The sequence below is a fragment of the Pantherophis guttatus genome, chromosome 5, assembly GCF_059756535.1.
Source record: "Pantherophis guttatus breed Tessera chromosome 5, ASM5975653v1, whole genome shotgun sequence".
Taxonomy (NCBI): domain Eukaryota; kingdom Metazoa; phylum Chordata; class Lepidosauria; order Squamata; family Colubridae; genus Pantherophis; species Pantherophis guttatus.
The window spans coordinates 130,773,780-130,790,025 of NC_142067.1; the positions used below are offsets into that span (position 1 = coordinate 130,773,780).

Sequence of the window (16,246 nt, forward strand, 5' to 3'; positions counted from 1 at the left end):
ATTGTAGGAAATTAGGAATTAAAGGGCGGATAGTGAACTCATTTCATTTCATTTATTAAATTTTTATACCACCCCTCTCCCGAAGGACATACTGTTTATGTATTATGTATTAAGAAGAGATTAAGATAAGATAAAACAATGTGGAAAAAGAATATTATAGTCGAAATTGGAAATATGTAAAATGTACTTGGGGAAAACAAAAAAAAGAGATGAAATAACAAGATATGGTGAAAAATGAGGAATTTGTGATAAAGATTTATATAAAAGGGATGAATTTGGAAAAGCGGGAAGATTGGAATAGATTATAAAAATTAAGATATATAAGATGTATAAGATGTGATCCGGTCAACACTCTCTTCATAAAATACGTACAATAAAAGAAAATTTTTAATAAAACTTGTTTACAAAATAAATAAATAAATAAATGCTGGCTCTATCAAGCTTTGCTTCTCTTCGTGATATTTACCTCTGTCTTCAGAGTCGTCATCTTCATCATCATCTTCATCTTCATCATCACCCGATGATGGGGATTCTTGGAATGGAAAGAAAAACTGGTGAGAATTGTTTCCGAAAATAACATTCTGAACATACTTTTGCAATCATCAGAACATAAAATTAGTGGGACCTCAGCAAATATTTTCTCAATTAAAAAAGATCTTCTCCATGAAGCTTGATTTTCTTCATGGCCTCATCACACGTCTCCAAATATGGCCAAGATACAAAATGTCACCAAAAATGGATTTAAAGCACCGCAAGCAGGGGGTTGGACTAGAAGACCTCCGAGGTCCCTTCCAACCCTGTGTTTTATGTTCTAGCCTCCCCTGGCCTGTGTCTTAGAGGGCACCTTTGCTTTTGAGCCCATATTAGACTGAAATGCTTCCATTCAGGGTTCAAATCGGCCCACCACGTTCTTTTCCCACCCATTTCATTTTTATGTTTTCATTCCCCCGCTATCCTCTTTTCCCCTTCTTCTCAGAAAACTGACTGCACAATGATAGCCAGCTCCCTGCCTCTCACAGCTTAGAAAAGCAACCTACAAAAGAATGGAATAAAAAAGGCACAATAAAATTAAATCAAAATTATAAACATTCTAACTCACAAGTTGTTCAGTTAGAGATTTTCCGTTTGGTTAGCATATTGTTGTGATTTGGCTTTCCAAATCTGGAATAAGCTTTAAATAGGGGTTTTGGTTTTTTTTGTCCGTGTTCAGCACAAACATTCTTTTCATGAAGAAAACCCCGCAAATGAAATGCCAGGATACTCAGTCCCAGATTTCAATCTGTATTGTCGCCTGAAACTCTTTTCTACAGCTGCCTATTGAGAACATGTGAACGCGCTTGCTTACAGAGGCTTTGGAAATATTTATTAAGAAACCTCAGCGTTCCTAGGAAGGGTGTGCCAGCAGTATATTATTTATCTAGTATTTCTTTTCTCTCTCTGTACGGTCACGGTTGCATTAGGTCATACAAAGTAAAAAGGCTTCCAGGGAGCATTTTTTAATTAAGCATTATTTTTCTCGGTTTGAAACAGTCATTTAGAAGCTGAAGCAATTTAAGCTTCATTAAGATGTACTTAAAGTCCTGGGGAACTCCCCGCTTTGGAGACTGGTGCTACCAAAAAAGGAGATTTGGTAACCTAGATAGGACAACTTTTATTTTTCTGTTCTTTTGCCTGGGACTGTAAGTTACCTCCCCCCACACACTCCATGCAATGTAATGTTTGATCTGCCTACACCAGAGGCTTCCTCTCCGTAGAGATCAGGTTTCAAGAGGAAAGAGAGGATTCTAGGTTGGTTCCGGATCTGCAAACCTTCTGATCAGTCCTGCCTGCCTGGGCTCCTTTTGAATGGCGGTACAATTTTGCTGCAAAACGTTTTGGAATAGTTACAGTGGCGGTTGGTGAAAAACAAAAAAGAATTTTAATGAAGCGACTAACGGGTAGAAGATCATTAAAGAGAGATCCAAGCTAGAGCTAAAGAGAAATTTCTCAACAGTTAGAATAATTAATCAGGGGGACGGTTGGCCTCCAGAAGTTGTGGGTCCTCCTTTACTGGAGGCTTTTAAGAAGAGACGGGACAACCATTTGTCTGGAATGGTCGAGGGTCTCCTGCTTGAGCAGGGGGTTGGACTAGAAGACCTCCAAGGTCCCTTCCAGCTCTTATTCTGTTATTCTGAATTCGGCTGCCCTAAAGATTTGGAAAAACAAAATCCAGTAGATTTGATGACATCGCTCACTCTCTCAATTTCTCAACTGAGAGAATTTCTCAAGAAAATTGAGAAATCTGTGAAAACAAAGAGCCCTTCCCCCATGGAGCCGATAAAGTGATTAAATCAAGACTTGAGTACATATTACGGGCGGCCTTCCTGCTATTTTTCACGTCTGAGATCCTGGGATTGTCCCACTCAGCTTCAAGGTCTTTGTTCTATTCCTGGTGCTTATCTTCTTCCCATTCCTGTTCACTTTCGAGGGAGTCAGGCGGATCATGAGCAAATCAATGTAGTTTTGGCATGGAGCAACATGGAAAGAAGAGGGAAGGCAGACTTCCCTGCGGTTTCTGCTGACAGATGTGTTCTAACCCAAGCGTTAGAACCAAAGCAGCAGAAGCCTTCAACCCAAAGGCCCATAAATCCCCATGGGAAACATTCTCGTAATGGGTGGGCAGGATTAATTTATGAACTGGGTTATCTTGGTATATGGCAAGGGTTCCCAACCGGTGAAAGTTCTAGCTGTCCGGACTTCAACTCCCAGAATTCTCAGCACTGGCCACCCCGAGTGTGGAACTCTGGGAAGTAAAGTCTGAGTGAGTAGAAGTTATCCCGGCTGGGAAACACCGGTGTAGGGCATCAAAATGTAGATGATGGGTTGCACAAGGCTGTAAAATAGTGGTGGGACATCAGTTGGGCAGTTGTGACTCTTAAAATGGCCCCATTAATTGATTTGCTCTCCATCTTTCTTTCTTTCCTGGAGATTAGAAATGGATGGACAATGGGTACTTTGAAACAGAGGACACCCAAAGAGATGGATTATTCCTTTATCCCTCCACAGAAATGTCCCCACCCCCCCCCTTTTTTAAATGCCCCCAGGGACTCAGATGGAGGAGTTTTAAAAGTTGTAAATTAAACCAAGAGGGTATTTCCTACTAAACTCCACATTAAGCAACTACTGTGTGTTAAATATTAATTTGATTCAATCCTTTGCACATTGCATGAGATACATGGTGCAGCAACAAAACAGGATTTTTTGGGGAGGGGGGTTATGACTGCGTGTTTCCACTCTCCAGCACTAGTCCTTGATGCCGCCTCTCCAATGAAATGTGGAAAAAGCCTTTATTTACAGTCCCAAAGCTGCTTGTTCAGCTATGACTTTTCAAGGATCCAAAATCATTTATACAGACCTATTTAAGAAGCCAGGGAAACTCATTAAAAGCAGATTATGCTAATGTAAAGCTATTGGTAGCAGTTGCAAACGGAGGGATTCTCCAGGACAGCCAACCCTCCTCAGCCAGGCTCCGAGGGCAGCACTCAGGCCAAGGGGAAGCAGTGTCCTCCTCACTTTCCTTCTGCCGCCTGACTTTTTACAAGATGGTTTTCAATCAGAGGCCTTCAAACTTGGCAGCTTTAAGACTTGTGGACTTCAGCTCCCAGAATTCTCCAGCCAGCAGAGCTATTCTGGGAGTTGAAGTCCACAAGTCTTAAAGCTGCCAAGTTTGAAGGCCTCTGATTTAAATGTTTAAAAAGGAAACATCTGTCTGAGGAGGTATAGGGTTTCCTGCTCGAGCAGGGAGTTGGACTAAAAGACCTCCAAGGCCCCTTCCCTTATTCTGAAGCACCAATTTCAGCACAGCCCCAACCACATCCTCTCAAAATGAACAAGATGGCCGGCTGAACGTAAATTCGGGTGATCCACCATAAAACCTCCCCTCTGCTATGTACTACAGGGGTGCCTTATATCCAGCCAGGCCCAGCAGAGAATCTGTTTTCTGAATAAGCAAGGGACGGGCATGTTGGAGCCTATGTGTGAGATCACTAAGGAAGACCCTCGATGTGTCCACAATGGTTGTTTGGGTTCAAGCGACAACAAAGTTGGGCTTTAGCCCTGGTCAAGGTTGAGGCTAGAGTCTTGACCTCAGGCTGTTGAGGGCTACAAGTCCCCTGTTCGACTTCAGCCCTCCTGATGCTGCCTCTCCTTCTTTAAGCAGCTGACACTCTGAAAAACTGCAGGCAGCCGAAGAGACTTTGAGCTCTGAAGAAATGGTGGGTTGCAAATAGAGACACATATTTCTGCCTCCACTCTGGGTTTGGTTTCTCTTCAGATTGTATAAATCTTCTTCATTCAGCGGCAACAAAGGGTTTTGGCTCCTGGTTTGTCTCGCACCATTTACCAAATATATTAAGCTACTGGATGCTCCGGTTCCAATCCCTCTTGGCCTGAAGACTCAATGCGGGGCCCAATCGTTTGTCTAAACAAGGAACTGAAGTGTATATATGCCTCTTCATTCTTTCTGCCTCATGTCTTCATTCATAAACAGAGGACTGTTCCGTTCAATAGCCTTCACGTCGCCTGCAGAATGCGGTTTAAGGCAGAGAAAGAGCCCGGGACGTGGCTTAACTTTGGCTTAACTTTGGCCTACCTCAATTCATAAACCTTACATTCAAGGGAAGTCTCTTTTTACAAGATTTTATGCCACTTTGTAAAGGATAAGAAGGTAAGAGACTGGGAAATTAAACAACCCCCAAATCTATGAAAGAATGCATAAAGGTTTTTTTGAACTACAAGGCTTAGTTATTCTCACCTTTAAAGTTCATGTCCTATCTCAATATTTTATCATTTGGAGTCTATTCGGATTCACGTCATTGGATTATAGCAATAATTTTCTTAGTTATGTATATTAAAAGTTCAGATTGTTTTTTCAGTCTTTTGTTTTCACTTGGTATGCAAATTCTTAGGACTCATTCTCGACTGGTAAGTTTGAATAGAATAGAATAACAGAGTTGGAAGGGACCTTGGAGGTCTTCTAGTCCAACCACTTGCTTAGGCAGGATACCCTATAGCAGTGTTTCTCAACCTTGGTAGCTTGAAGATGGGTGGGCTTCAACTCCCAGAATCCCCCAGCCAGCGCTGGCTGGGGGATTCTGGGAGTTGAAGTCCACCCATCTTCAAGCTACCAAGGTTGAGAAACACTGCCCTATAGCATGACTTGATTCCATTTTAATGCAAATGAATGAAGAAGTATTCCGATGATCCAGGTATCTTCTGAGTGATTGGGGAAAGAAATAATCTGATGACACTGAATTTAGCTTCTGGAGGAACTGACAGTGTGAAATGCCCTCCATTCATTCCACAAGAGTACTTGAAATCAGTTGAGAGAACAATGAGCCTATGGAATAAAGAAGTTTTAATCTAATCAGGCTGAACTCCTGAGACGTTATTGGAGTTCCTGCTGGGTTGGTGATCAGTTTCAATACTTGTGCAATAATGCAAATTTATGTTGTAAACCGAAACACTAATAAGAAATATATAATGTTGACCCTTTTACCATGAAGAGCTTTCATTACGGGGTCATCTACTTCTTAAAATAGCAGGTAAATATTTTGGGGAAGGTAAAATGACTTTCTTATTTTACTTTGCATCATGTAGATTTTGAAGAAGCTTTTTTAAAATGTGCAGAATTAAAAAAGAAAGAGTTTGATTCAGACTGTTTCTTGGCAATTAAACTCAAACTTTTCCTATTCAAATTATTTGCATCAGGTTACGGACAAATTATCTGCGGTTCCTAAACCAGTACCCTTTTTCAACAGTAAAGCAATAAAAAGTCCTATTTCATTAATGAAACTGATTACTAAAATTAATAAACCACCCTGTAATTATTTACACGACCTCCAGAACAAGGTTATTAAAATGCCCTGCCCTGGTAAACACATGAAAGAATGCTTGAAATATCATGAACTCTACAGTCTTAAAACAATAACTGGTTTGTACCTACAAATTAGGATATCTTGGAGAATGTTTGGTAACGGTTTGAATGTGCTCCTGTGGGATATTTTTATGATCCCTGCCGTGTTGCAATGGGAATAAAAAATAGGATTTGAATAACATGTTCAGACATCTACCCTGAATCCCTATTGCCTTCCTTCCATGTTCCACAGTGCATTCCACAACCTGCATGGACATAAGCCTAAATTTAACTTATTTTAGCTTAGAATTCAAGGGTGCATAATGTGACATTCCAGGTGCAGGGTATGCTCCTGGCATCTTTTCCAAAAGTTGCTCTTGAATGCTGCTTTTTAACATGCTGAAGGGGAGAAATATTACAGATGCAAAGGAGAATTACATTAACCCACCTGGCACAGAGATTGTATGTTGGACTAACAGATTGGAGACCCCACCCAAATTACACCCACAGCCTTGAAGCTCACCAGAGGCCATCATTTCTCAAACCCAACCTATCTCACAGAGATAAATTAGGAGGAGACAGGGCTACTATTTTGAATTCTTGGAAGAGACATGGGTTAAAAATCCAATCAATAAAAACAAACAAAAATGAAATTGATGTAATTCAGTTCCAATCCTGCCCGTTTCTGGGTCTTTGCTCCTTTACTTACTAAAATGCATTCAAGCAATTAAAAAAAAACTGTACACTCTACTGTCACTCATAGAAAGAACCGACTTTATCCGAGAGCATGTAAGAAATCTATATATTAATCCTTTGGATCAAAGCAGAGTTTGACCAAAGTACCAACTCACATCGCTGGGGTAAAACTCTTCAAAAACAAGCCTTTAAGTGGGATCAAGAGACTTGTGCGAACACAAACATAAGGAATGGCAATAACCTCTATTTACTGTCAAAAACTAGCTGTCTAAAGGAACCCAGACTTACCAGTAAGAAGCGCCATACACAAAGTGAAACAATAAAAGGATTAAAATTCACAAAGAGGTAAGGGAACTGGTTAATCTGAACTCTGATGCAGCCGGATTGAACAAGTGTAAATATTTAACGATTTGGAAGCCTTCAACACTTTGCCCTGTAAAGCAAAGCCAATTGTGCATTTTTCTTCAGACAAATCCGCCAATAAGAGGCAAACTTTCCCTTCACCAAACCTGCCAGGATAATTTAGCATTAAGGAGGCTATTAAATCTGTGTGTGAAGCAACAGAAAAAGGGCATCACAACAGAACAGGCATAACAGGCTCGATATCTCCAGCTGGCACAGCCACAACGGATCCTGTATTCAAATGTTATTGTGTCTCTCCTCTCCTCAACGTAGATGATACAGTCCTGAATCTTGCCAGGGTGCAGCAGGCACTCCAGCACAGGACATGTGAAATGTTAATTAGCCAGCGAGACTGAGCGGCCTTTCATAGAGACCACCCTGGCAGGCAAAGACAGGTTGTTTCAATAGCAAGTTGGAAGAGGAGGGAATCCAAATGTTCAATTGAAAGACCATCAAATATCTGATTCAATGGTCCTCCTCTGGCTCCGGATATGGAGAACCATTTTAAGAGTCACCAGGGAACCCTTATTGAAGGCAAACTTTGACTGAGACCTGAGGTGGAACTCCAACATTTGTGACCATCCCATGACAAAACTTAAGAAGAGATAAGACTGACAGGACTGTCTTACCTGAGGGTGGTTTTCTTGCAGATGTTTCATTACCCAAACTAGGTAACATCATCAATGCTGGTGTTACTAGCTAGTGATGATGTTACCTAGTTTGGGGAATGAAACATCTGCAAGGAAACAACCAAATTCAGAGCATTAAAGACCCCACAGTCCTCCTCCCCTCCCCCACTTCTCCTCCTCCTCCTCCTCCTCTTCCATTCTAACACTGATGATGTTTCCTAGTTGGGTCATGGAACATCTGCAAGAAAACCACCAAGCTCAGAGAGCACCAACGGGCCCTCATTTCAACCTTGAGTTACAAATATTCTCCTTTATTGCTACTGACTCACCTGTAACTCGAACCGTAAAGTTCCTGAGCATTTCCACCGAATGCCTCTTCTTACAGCTGTACAGGCCTGAATCATTGTAGGACACATTTATAATCCTCAAGAGTTTTTGACCAATGTGAGTCCGGTTGGTAGGTAAAATCCCAACGCCGTCTTTATACCAGAGGAGGGATACAGGTGAGTCCGGAGTATTGCACTGAAGTTCAACTGCATCACCACTTCCAACCACCAACTCTTCCAGGAAACCCGTTTCACTTCTTAAATCATCTGCAAGAAAGATTTTTTTAAAAAAAGATCATCAGGTTCTCGAGCTGTTGAGATACATTAAATCAGATTATACAGTAGCATTGATTGTGTACCATCATAAGAACATTGACTGATTATGTCCTATCATGATTCACCAGTTGCGGCCCTTTCTTGATCGGGATTCCCTGTGCACAGTCACTCACGCCCTCGTCACCTCTCGCCTTGACTATTGCAACGCTCTCTACATGGGGCTCCCCTTGAGGAGCACCCGGAGGCTCCAGCTGGTCCAGAATGCAGCAGCGCGGGTAGTGACGGGAGCAGCATGGCGCTCCCATGTAACACCGCTCCTGCGCGAGCTGCACTGGCTCCCAGTTGTTTTCCGGGTGCGCTTCAAGGTGTTGGTTATCATCTTTAAAGCGCTCCATGGCATAGGGCCTAGCTATCTTCGAGACCGCCTGCTGCTACCAACGACCTCCCATCGACCCGTGCGCTCCCACAGAGAGGGCCTCCTCGGGGTGCCATCAGCCAGACAATGTAGGCTGGTGACCCCCAGGAGGAGAGCCTTCTCTGTGGGGGCTCCCACCCTCTGGAATCAGCTCCCCCCAGAGATAAGGAGAATCCAAGACCTCAGTGCCTTCCGTCGCGCCCTTAAAACCCATTTATTTAAACAAGCCGGGCTGGCTTAAAATGAAATTTTTAACTGTTTTTAAATGTTTTAAACGTTTTTAATTGGCAAATGAGTTTTAATTGGGCCAAATTTATATATCTTTTAATTGTTTTTAATATTTGTTCTGCATGTTTTTTAATCTGGCTGTACACCGCCCTGAGTCCTCAGGGAGAAGGGCGGTATAGAAATCCAATATAAAATAAAATAAAATAAAATAAATAAATGTCCATGTTGATTCTTAGCAACCATACAGGTAGGTAATCTCCAGGATAATCCAATCAGGTCACGGGGTAAAGAGTATGTAGGTGAGCTTCTCTCCAAATGATTTTTCACAATTTTCTTTTTAGCTAGCTACTGGCTTCCAAGAAATCTTTGGTTGCTTATTTAGAACAATCAACCAGTGGAACAACTTGCCTCCAGAAGTTGTGGATGCTCCAACACTGGAGGCTTTTAAGAAGAGACTGGACAGCCACTTGTCTGGAATGGTATAGGTTCTCCTGCTTGAGCAGGGGGCTGGACTAGATGACCTTCAAGTCCCTTCCAACTCTGCTATTCTGTTATCATTGCATCCGCTCATTTTGCTTCTCACTTAAGTCCTTATCTGGATTTTTAAAGCTCTTATTAGCCAAACCTGTACACACTGCACCTCCCTTCCATCTTCCAAACCTGCTTCCTAAAAACAGCTCCATCATCCCCTTCCTCATTCCTCTGGTTGCTATTTCCTATCTTCTATACTATAAATTGCTTTTCCATTCCAGGGTTGATCTGCAGAACGTATGCAGCATAAGGAATATGATTCTCAGGAATACAGGAACGGCTTTTCTCCCCATAATTAAAGAATTGCCTCTCATGCATGCATTCCAGAAATCCTGCGGTCCATCAGATTGATCAAGAATTTCAGTTACCAGGCTAATATGTCATAGGGTAACGTAAGGTTGAGAAGGATCCTTGCCTAACATCCCAATGGCAATATGCTAAATAGTATCACTTTTTAATTACAAGTGTGACCTTGTGTGTTTTGTTTTTTTTTCATTCATCACTTCCTGAAATTCTACCTCTGGACACACGATCCTGCTTTTTACAATACGTTTTTCAAGATAGGTAGTCAGTCTTTGCCCCAGTTTCAGTGAAAGTGAAACAGTGGAAGAACAATACTCAACAGATTTGAAAATCTCTGCATCACGGATAGTAAAATTGTCCTCCCAGGAGATTACAGGTTGCCTGCAAATCTACCACATTTCTCTATAAGAAAGCTGGATATTTTCCTGTGCTAATCTTCCATACTAACTCAAGAGACTACACATTAGATTGGATCAGACTTCAGCCAGAGCAACACAATCACAATCCTCTTTCCGGAGTTCTAGTTTTGGCTCCTGAAGCATTTTGTATGTTCTCTGCATACCTCATGTTAGTAGATGTTTATGGAGACCAGAAAGTCCAGCTACCTCTTGAAAAAGCCCCTTTGGGACTCATATTAGTAGGATGGCCAAACAACAGATATGAACGCTTATGATTTCATGGGTGCTTTGTCCTGAGAAGTCTTATACCACATGGAGCCTTCTCTAAAGTTCTCCTCAAAAGTCCCTCTTCCAAGCAATCCATGGCCTGGGAGGAGGGAGGGGGGTGTTGGGAGACCTCCCTTCCAGGTGTGTCCAGGTGTGTGGATCAATTGCAGATACTCATCATGGAAAAGTATGGCCAAGAGTGAAGTCTGCCGCCATTTTTCCTCACACCTGAGGCACGTGGACCAAACGCATGGAAGAGTCCAAATGTTTATTGATGCAATGGCACAGAAAGCAACGGGCCAGAAAAAAATGTAATTTTAAAACATCCGTTAGAAGTTTTGCTCTCATGTTAGTGACTTGACAGTCCCAGAGAGAGCGAAGGTGGGGGGGCACGTTTGTGTGGCTGGCTGTGGTCTCAGTTTAGAAGGGCCCCGTTGTTCTTAAACTCCGTTTCCATAATGGTTTGAGACAAGATTTAGCGCCTACCGTCTCTCCTCAATTTTTCAGTCCTCAAAACGTGATTAACAGGCTTGCTTGCTCTGTGCCACTTTGCAAAAGGGTTTTTTTTCCTTCCCCCCTTCAGCTAGCAACTCTGCAGATAAATGTTCTCCATTCTTATGGGTCTGCCTGCCCTTTTGTCCCCCCCCCAGATTAAATCTTCCCTTAAAACGGACAGCTGGCCTCCAACATCTCAAGATGAAAATGCAGGATGCTGCAGGCCCCCCCCCCTCAAAAAAAAGCTTCATTAGAAAAAAAAAACAAGAACAAGCTTTGGATCATGCAACAAAGGACACAATGCCCAAACTTTTGCTTGGCAAGCTAATTAAAACGGAAGCCACCACGGTCCAGAGCCAACATCTAGGGCCAAACCAGGAAAAGGGGGCCGGGAGAGAGAAAGAGCCAGGGGGCTTAACTCCATTCAAAAACCAGCTACCAACAGGGATTATGCTCAGGGCACATTAATTGTCATTCCAACTACAACCGTCCTACTTTCAGCTTCTGTGAAGTTTACTCTCCAGTGCACAACGACTGAAAATCAGCATTGGTTGCAGGGCCCAGATAGCCTGCAGTATTTATTTTTTTTTCCACAGCAAGTAAAAGAGAACTTTTAAGAAGCATAAAAGCTCTCAAAAACTTGGCCTGGTTTTTTTTTTCCAGCTTTCCATCATTCCCATTCATTCCCAAAACATGTAATCTCATTGTCGCTTGAGTACATAACAGTGTTTTTATACTTGCCCAGGCACAAGAAATAATGAATCTAAAATCAACAGCAGAAGATAATAAAAATGAGATGGAAGCAAAGGGGAAACAGCGGGAAGATTTAAAATATGGAGAAGTTTCTATGCCAAGGACTAAGAGGTTCCTCTGAACACAGCATAACCTCTTTAGGATAATAAGTCCTTTGATTTCTATGCAAATCTCCTGCTGAAGGAGATGAACATCAGTTCATGCACTGATCAGCTGGTTGGTGGTAACACCTTGAGAGAAACCTCTGAAGAATTGCACCCATTCCCCCTATATATATATAGCTTAAGGTAGCCCCTAAATCTTGACCACCAAAATGTTCTGCTTTTATTCCTTTCTAGAATCTGTCATCCGGGTTGGAGGAGAACCTCAATAGTGCAGAACTTGAAACTTCCAATTCAGAAGACCACAACGAAGGGCAGCCCTGAGTGCCACCTGGGAAATTTGTCCCAAAGGTGCTTTTTTTCCCCAAAAGACAACTGGATTTTCTTGGTTTTTTTTTTCTTTGAAAATGTTTCACTTCTCATCCAAGAAGCTTCCACAGTTCTTTTTGGAAGAGAAGAGAAACATTTTTGAAGAAAAAAAAAACAAGAAAGTCCAGTTGCCTTTGGGGGAAAAAAGCACCTTTGGGACAACCATGATCTGAATGACTGAGAATCTCCATAGACACAGAGAAATGTATATTTATTTATTTATCAAAAATTTATATATCCGTTTTTCTCAAGAGAAATGTCTCAAAACCCCAAGGGAATAATAAGTCTGGAGAATCCAGATCGTTCAGGAGCGTGTACTCTAATGACCACATCTTGATCCAGGAAGGGAATGTTGGTAACTGATTTTTGGTGCCTTCCTTTCTTCAGAAGTGGACAACTCGGTGCTTCTCTAAGAGAGATGATTACCAGTTCTGCTTAAGGCTCATCTTCCAAGTCTTGCATTCTACTTTTCTGTGATTCCCAGGACAAGAACTGTGTGAGACATAGGCAGGTATGCAGACCATCTACTTTGCATCTAAAGTCAGCCATGCATGTTCTACCTGTCAGCTGAGCCTTGAAAAAGTCAGTGATAGCATCACGCAAGACCAAGGTGAGGCTTTTGGGAATATACCAACACTGGATCTGTAGCACCTTTTCCATTCTGAATCTGAATTCCACGCACCTCTGCTTTCATTCCTTGATGCAGGGTCATCTCATGTACAGCTTTAGAGTTGAATCCTTTGTATTCATTATTCTGGACTCTATAATTATCCTTGAATCCTAGCTAGTATAGGTATAGGCATGTTTGTTTGCAAGTATACATTCTTGTGGAGTTTACCTCAATGGTAAGCAACACCTTCAATTATTTCTTAGACCACCATCTCTTCTGATCCTTTCTTTCTATTACTCTTCTTTCTGCTCCACCCCAATTTCAACAACCACAATTTCCCAATTTCCTGTCTTTTAAGAAATGTCTTGTTTACATTTTGCCTTGAACTCTCAATGATAATCTCTGGGCAAACAACTGCAGAGTCCAAAGCTTGGTGCTATCAAAAGCCATGATAAAGAGGGGAGGTAAATCATTTCAAGGTGAGTTAAAATGCATACATTCCAAGGTTTGAGAAAGAAAGAAAGAAAGAAAGAAAGAAAGAAAGAAAGAAAGAAAGAAAGAAAGAAAGAAAGAAAGAAAGAAAGAAAGAAAGAAAGAAAGAAAGAATAGAATAGAATAGAATAGAATAGAAAAGAAAAGAAAAGAAAAGAAAAGAAAAGAAAAGAAAAGAAAAGAAAAGAAAGCTACCTAAAATTTGAATAAGCAAAATCTTGGAGGTGCCTCTCCATCTTGTAAAGATTCAGCATCTGTTTACCAGCAATGGCATTTCAATTTCAATGGCTTTGTTCACCCAACACACTAATTCGTGGTTAACCAAAGTAAAGTTAATGAAGTAATTCAGTTGCTTTGCACAACACAAAGAATAATAAGCTGGTTGAATAAAACACTGGGCCACATACTCAAGAACTGGGCTTTAGCCTAGTAAGTTATTCAAACCCAGCCGTTGAGAAATAGAGACCGATGAGTACGCCCGTTGCTCTCACCCTTCCAAAATTTCTTTTTTCCATGTAATTTTGGCTTTCCACTCAAGCGGTTACAACATGCCAAGGTCCACATAAGAACTTTCTGTGCTCATGTCCTGCCTCAACGCACTTCTAATTGCACAAAAGGGGGAGTCTACCATTAGATGCATTTTCAGCACAGAATTATTTTACGTACGTTCAGTTTAGCTATTGCTGGTTGACTTAACTCTTTGAAGATAATTTTCAATAATAAAAGTATTTCTGGTTTAGGTTGAGAGCCTCAGGTACTTGCAATTTATGTTTCCAAGGAAATAATAATGTAAGAAATCCAACTACTATTAGCACTAACTAGCACTGATGATGTTACATGAAACGCCTGCAAGAAAACAACCAGACTCAGAGAGCACCAAGGATGGCCACCTCTTCCTCCTCCTCTTCCAACTCCTCCTCCTCTGAAATTAAATTTCCCTTAGACTTTCAGTCCATCTCTAGATTGGAGAAAAGCATCTATTTCATGGGCCGGACTTCACACTTATAGAAATGTTCAGATGAAATCTGCCTGACGCCTACCTACCAAGCATGGAGTTTTCTATCTATTAAAGTAGGAACATACACAGAAAACGTAAAGGGGCCCAGAACTCATCCATTAGCACTTCACACAAATATATCTGATGGATTTCCACAGACACGTTCTTTCTCAGTGTCCTCAGTGAAAATAATATTCTAACTATTTTGATCTTTGTTGTTGCCGTATCCTTCATCAACTTCTCTCTCTTAGTCGCTGTCTTTGTCATGAACACAAAATGGGGGGGGGGGGGAAGAGTTGCTCGTAACAAACACCCACACTCACATAGTTAAAAGCTTTTCATTCACCATAGAAATAAAAGTTGGAAGGGACCTTGGGGGTCTTCTAGTCCAACCAACTATGGAGCTCTTTTGCACCAGGAGAACAAATTTCATTCCATTCTCTAAATATTCAGTTTCATTATACATCAAATTTCACACATCTCTCCACATAAATCCTTTTCCTTTTAGCCCTGTGCAAGATTTACTGCAATACAGTGGTCATTATTTGCTGGAAATATTAATTTTTTTTAAAAAAAGAAATCCTTGTTTTTCGAGTCCCAGGAGGGACACAAATAAAACCTTCAGCCGAGTTGTTCTTTTGGGTGTTCTTCAAGTGAACGCAACCTCTGAGAAGAAGTCCCCAATTCCCCCCGCAACCCAACCTTTCTCCTCCTTCCCATCCATGGCTGCCTCCTTTGGGGAACCTCTGCTGAAAGTACACAACGTCCCAGGCAGCCTTGTCTTTTGTGTGCTAGGTAAAGATGCAGGACACAACACATTCCATTCACCAGGACACAAGGGCCTCCTATTTCGGGGCTAATTAAAACGGTGTTTTGAGTCTTCCTTCTTGCCTCCAAGTATGGAAACGGCTGAGAATTATATTTCCTGCCATGTAGCTACAGCATGAAGTTTGCCAATAGCGTTTGTCAGACTCATTTCGTGCTGCTGTCCGAGGGGTCTCCAAACTTGGCAACCGTAAGACTTGTGGACTTCAATGCCCAGAATTCCTCAGCCATGCTTAAAGTTTTAAAGTGGCCAAGTTTGGAGATCCCTGGGCTATAACATGGGAAACCAAGCTCTGTGCAGGCAGTCCTCAACATACGACCACAACTGAGCCCCAAACGTCTGCTGCTAAGTGAAACGTTTGTTAAAGGAGTAACAAAGGCCATTTTACAACCTTCCGTGCCACAGTCGTTCAGTGAAGCACTGCAGTTCACACGGTTGTTAAGTGAATCTGGCTTCCCTGCTGACTTTGTCAGGAGGTCACAAAAGGGGATCACGTGACCCCGGGACTCTGCGACCGTCATAAATGTGAACCAGTTGCCAAGTATCTGAATTTTGATCATGTGATCATGGAGATGCTGCAATGGTCATAAGTGTGAAAAATGGTCGTAAGTCACTTTTTCAGTGCCACTGTAACTTTGAACGGTCAGTAAACGAAGTGTTGTAAGACTACCTGTATTTCTTCTTCCTTGAGCAGAGGAACCAAGCTGCTGTAAGTCAGGCTCCATTCTCACAACCCAAATGCAGAGATCTAGTAGTTGATAAGTATCTATATATAGTCCGGGGGGGAGGGATGAACCCAACGGTCAAGCAATATATTTTCCCTACCCAAGAATATTAAAATATAGAGAAATACGCTTGGAAGCCAATGAGAAGTTAGCGCAGACTGCGAGGAGATCCAGTCAGTCGATCCTGAATCAACTCTTTCTGTAGGACAGAGGGTGAAGCTGAAGCTCAAATACTTTGGCCACCAGATGAGAAGAGAGGACTCCACGAGAAGACTTTGTTGTTGGGAAGGACGGAAGGAGAAAGAGACAGCAACTAATGCTTGGTGGACATGTATCTTCACAGAGGCATCAAGAGCTTTTTCAAGCCTTCAGCATCATCGTGTGACTTCACATCACATAGTGAACAGCCCTCTGGAGAAACTGCTGACCAAAACGATTGAAATGAGAGGCCCTTGGTGCTCTCGGAGCTTGAAACCTCTGCAAGAAAACAAGCCTGCTCAGAGAGCACCAAGGA

The 16,246-nt window shown here is 41.9% G+C and overlaps 1 protein-coding gene across 4 annotated transcripts in view; it reads right to left on the reverse strand.

Moving 5' to 3' along the window:
* Window positions 1–16,246, reverse strand: part of FGFR3 (fibroblast growth factor receptor 3) — a 55,659-nt gene that overhangs the window by 25,731 nt on the left and 13,682 nt on the right. For all 4 annotated transcript variants that reach the window (XM_034416103.3, XM_034416077.3, XM_034416096.3 and 1 more), the window contains exons 2-3: window positions 7,950–8,213; window positions 467–532 (exon numbers count right to left, since the gene is read on the reverse strand). In XM_034416103.3, coding sequence (XP_034271994.1) covers window positions 467–532; window positions 7,950–8,213 — 330 coding nt within the window. The remainder of the gene's footprint in view (window positions 1–466; window positions 533–7,949; window positions 8,214–16,246) is intronic.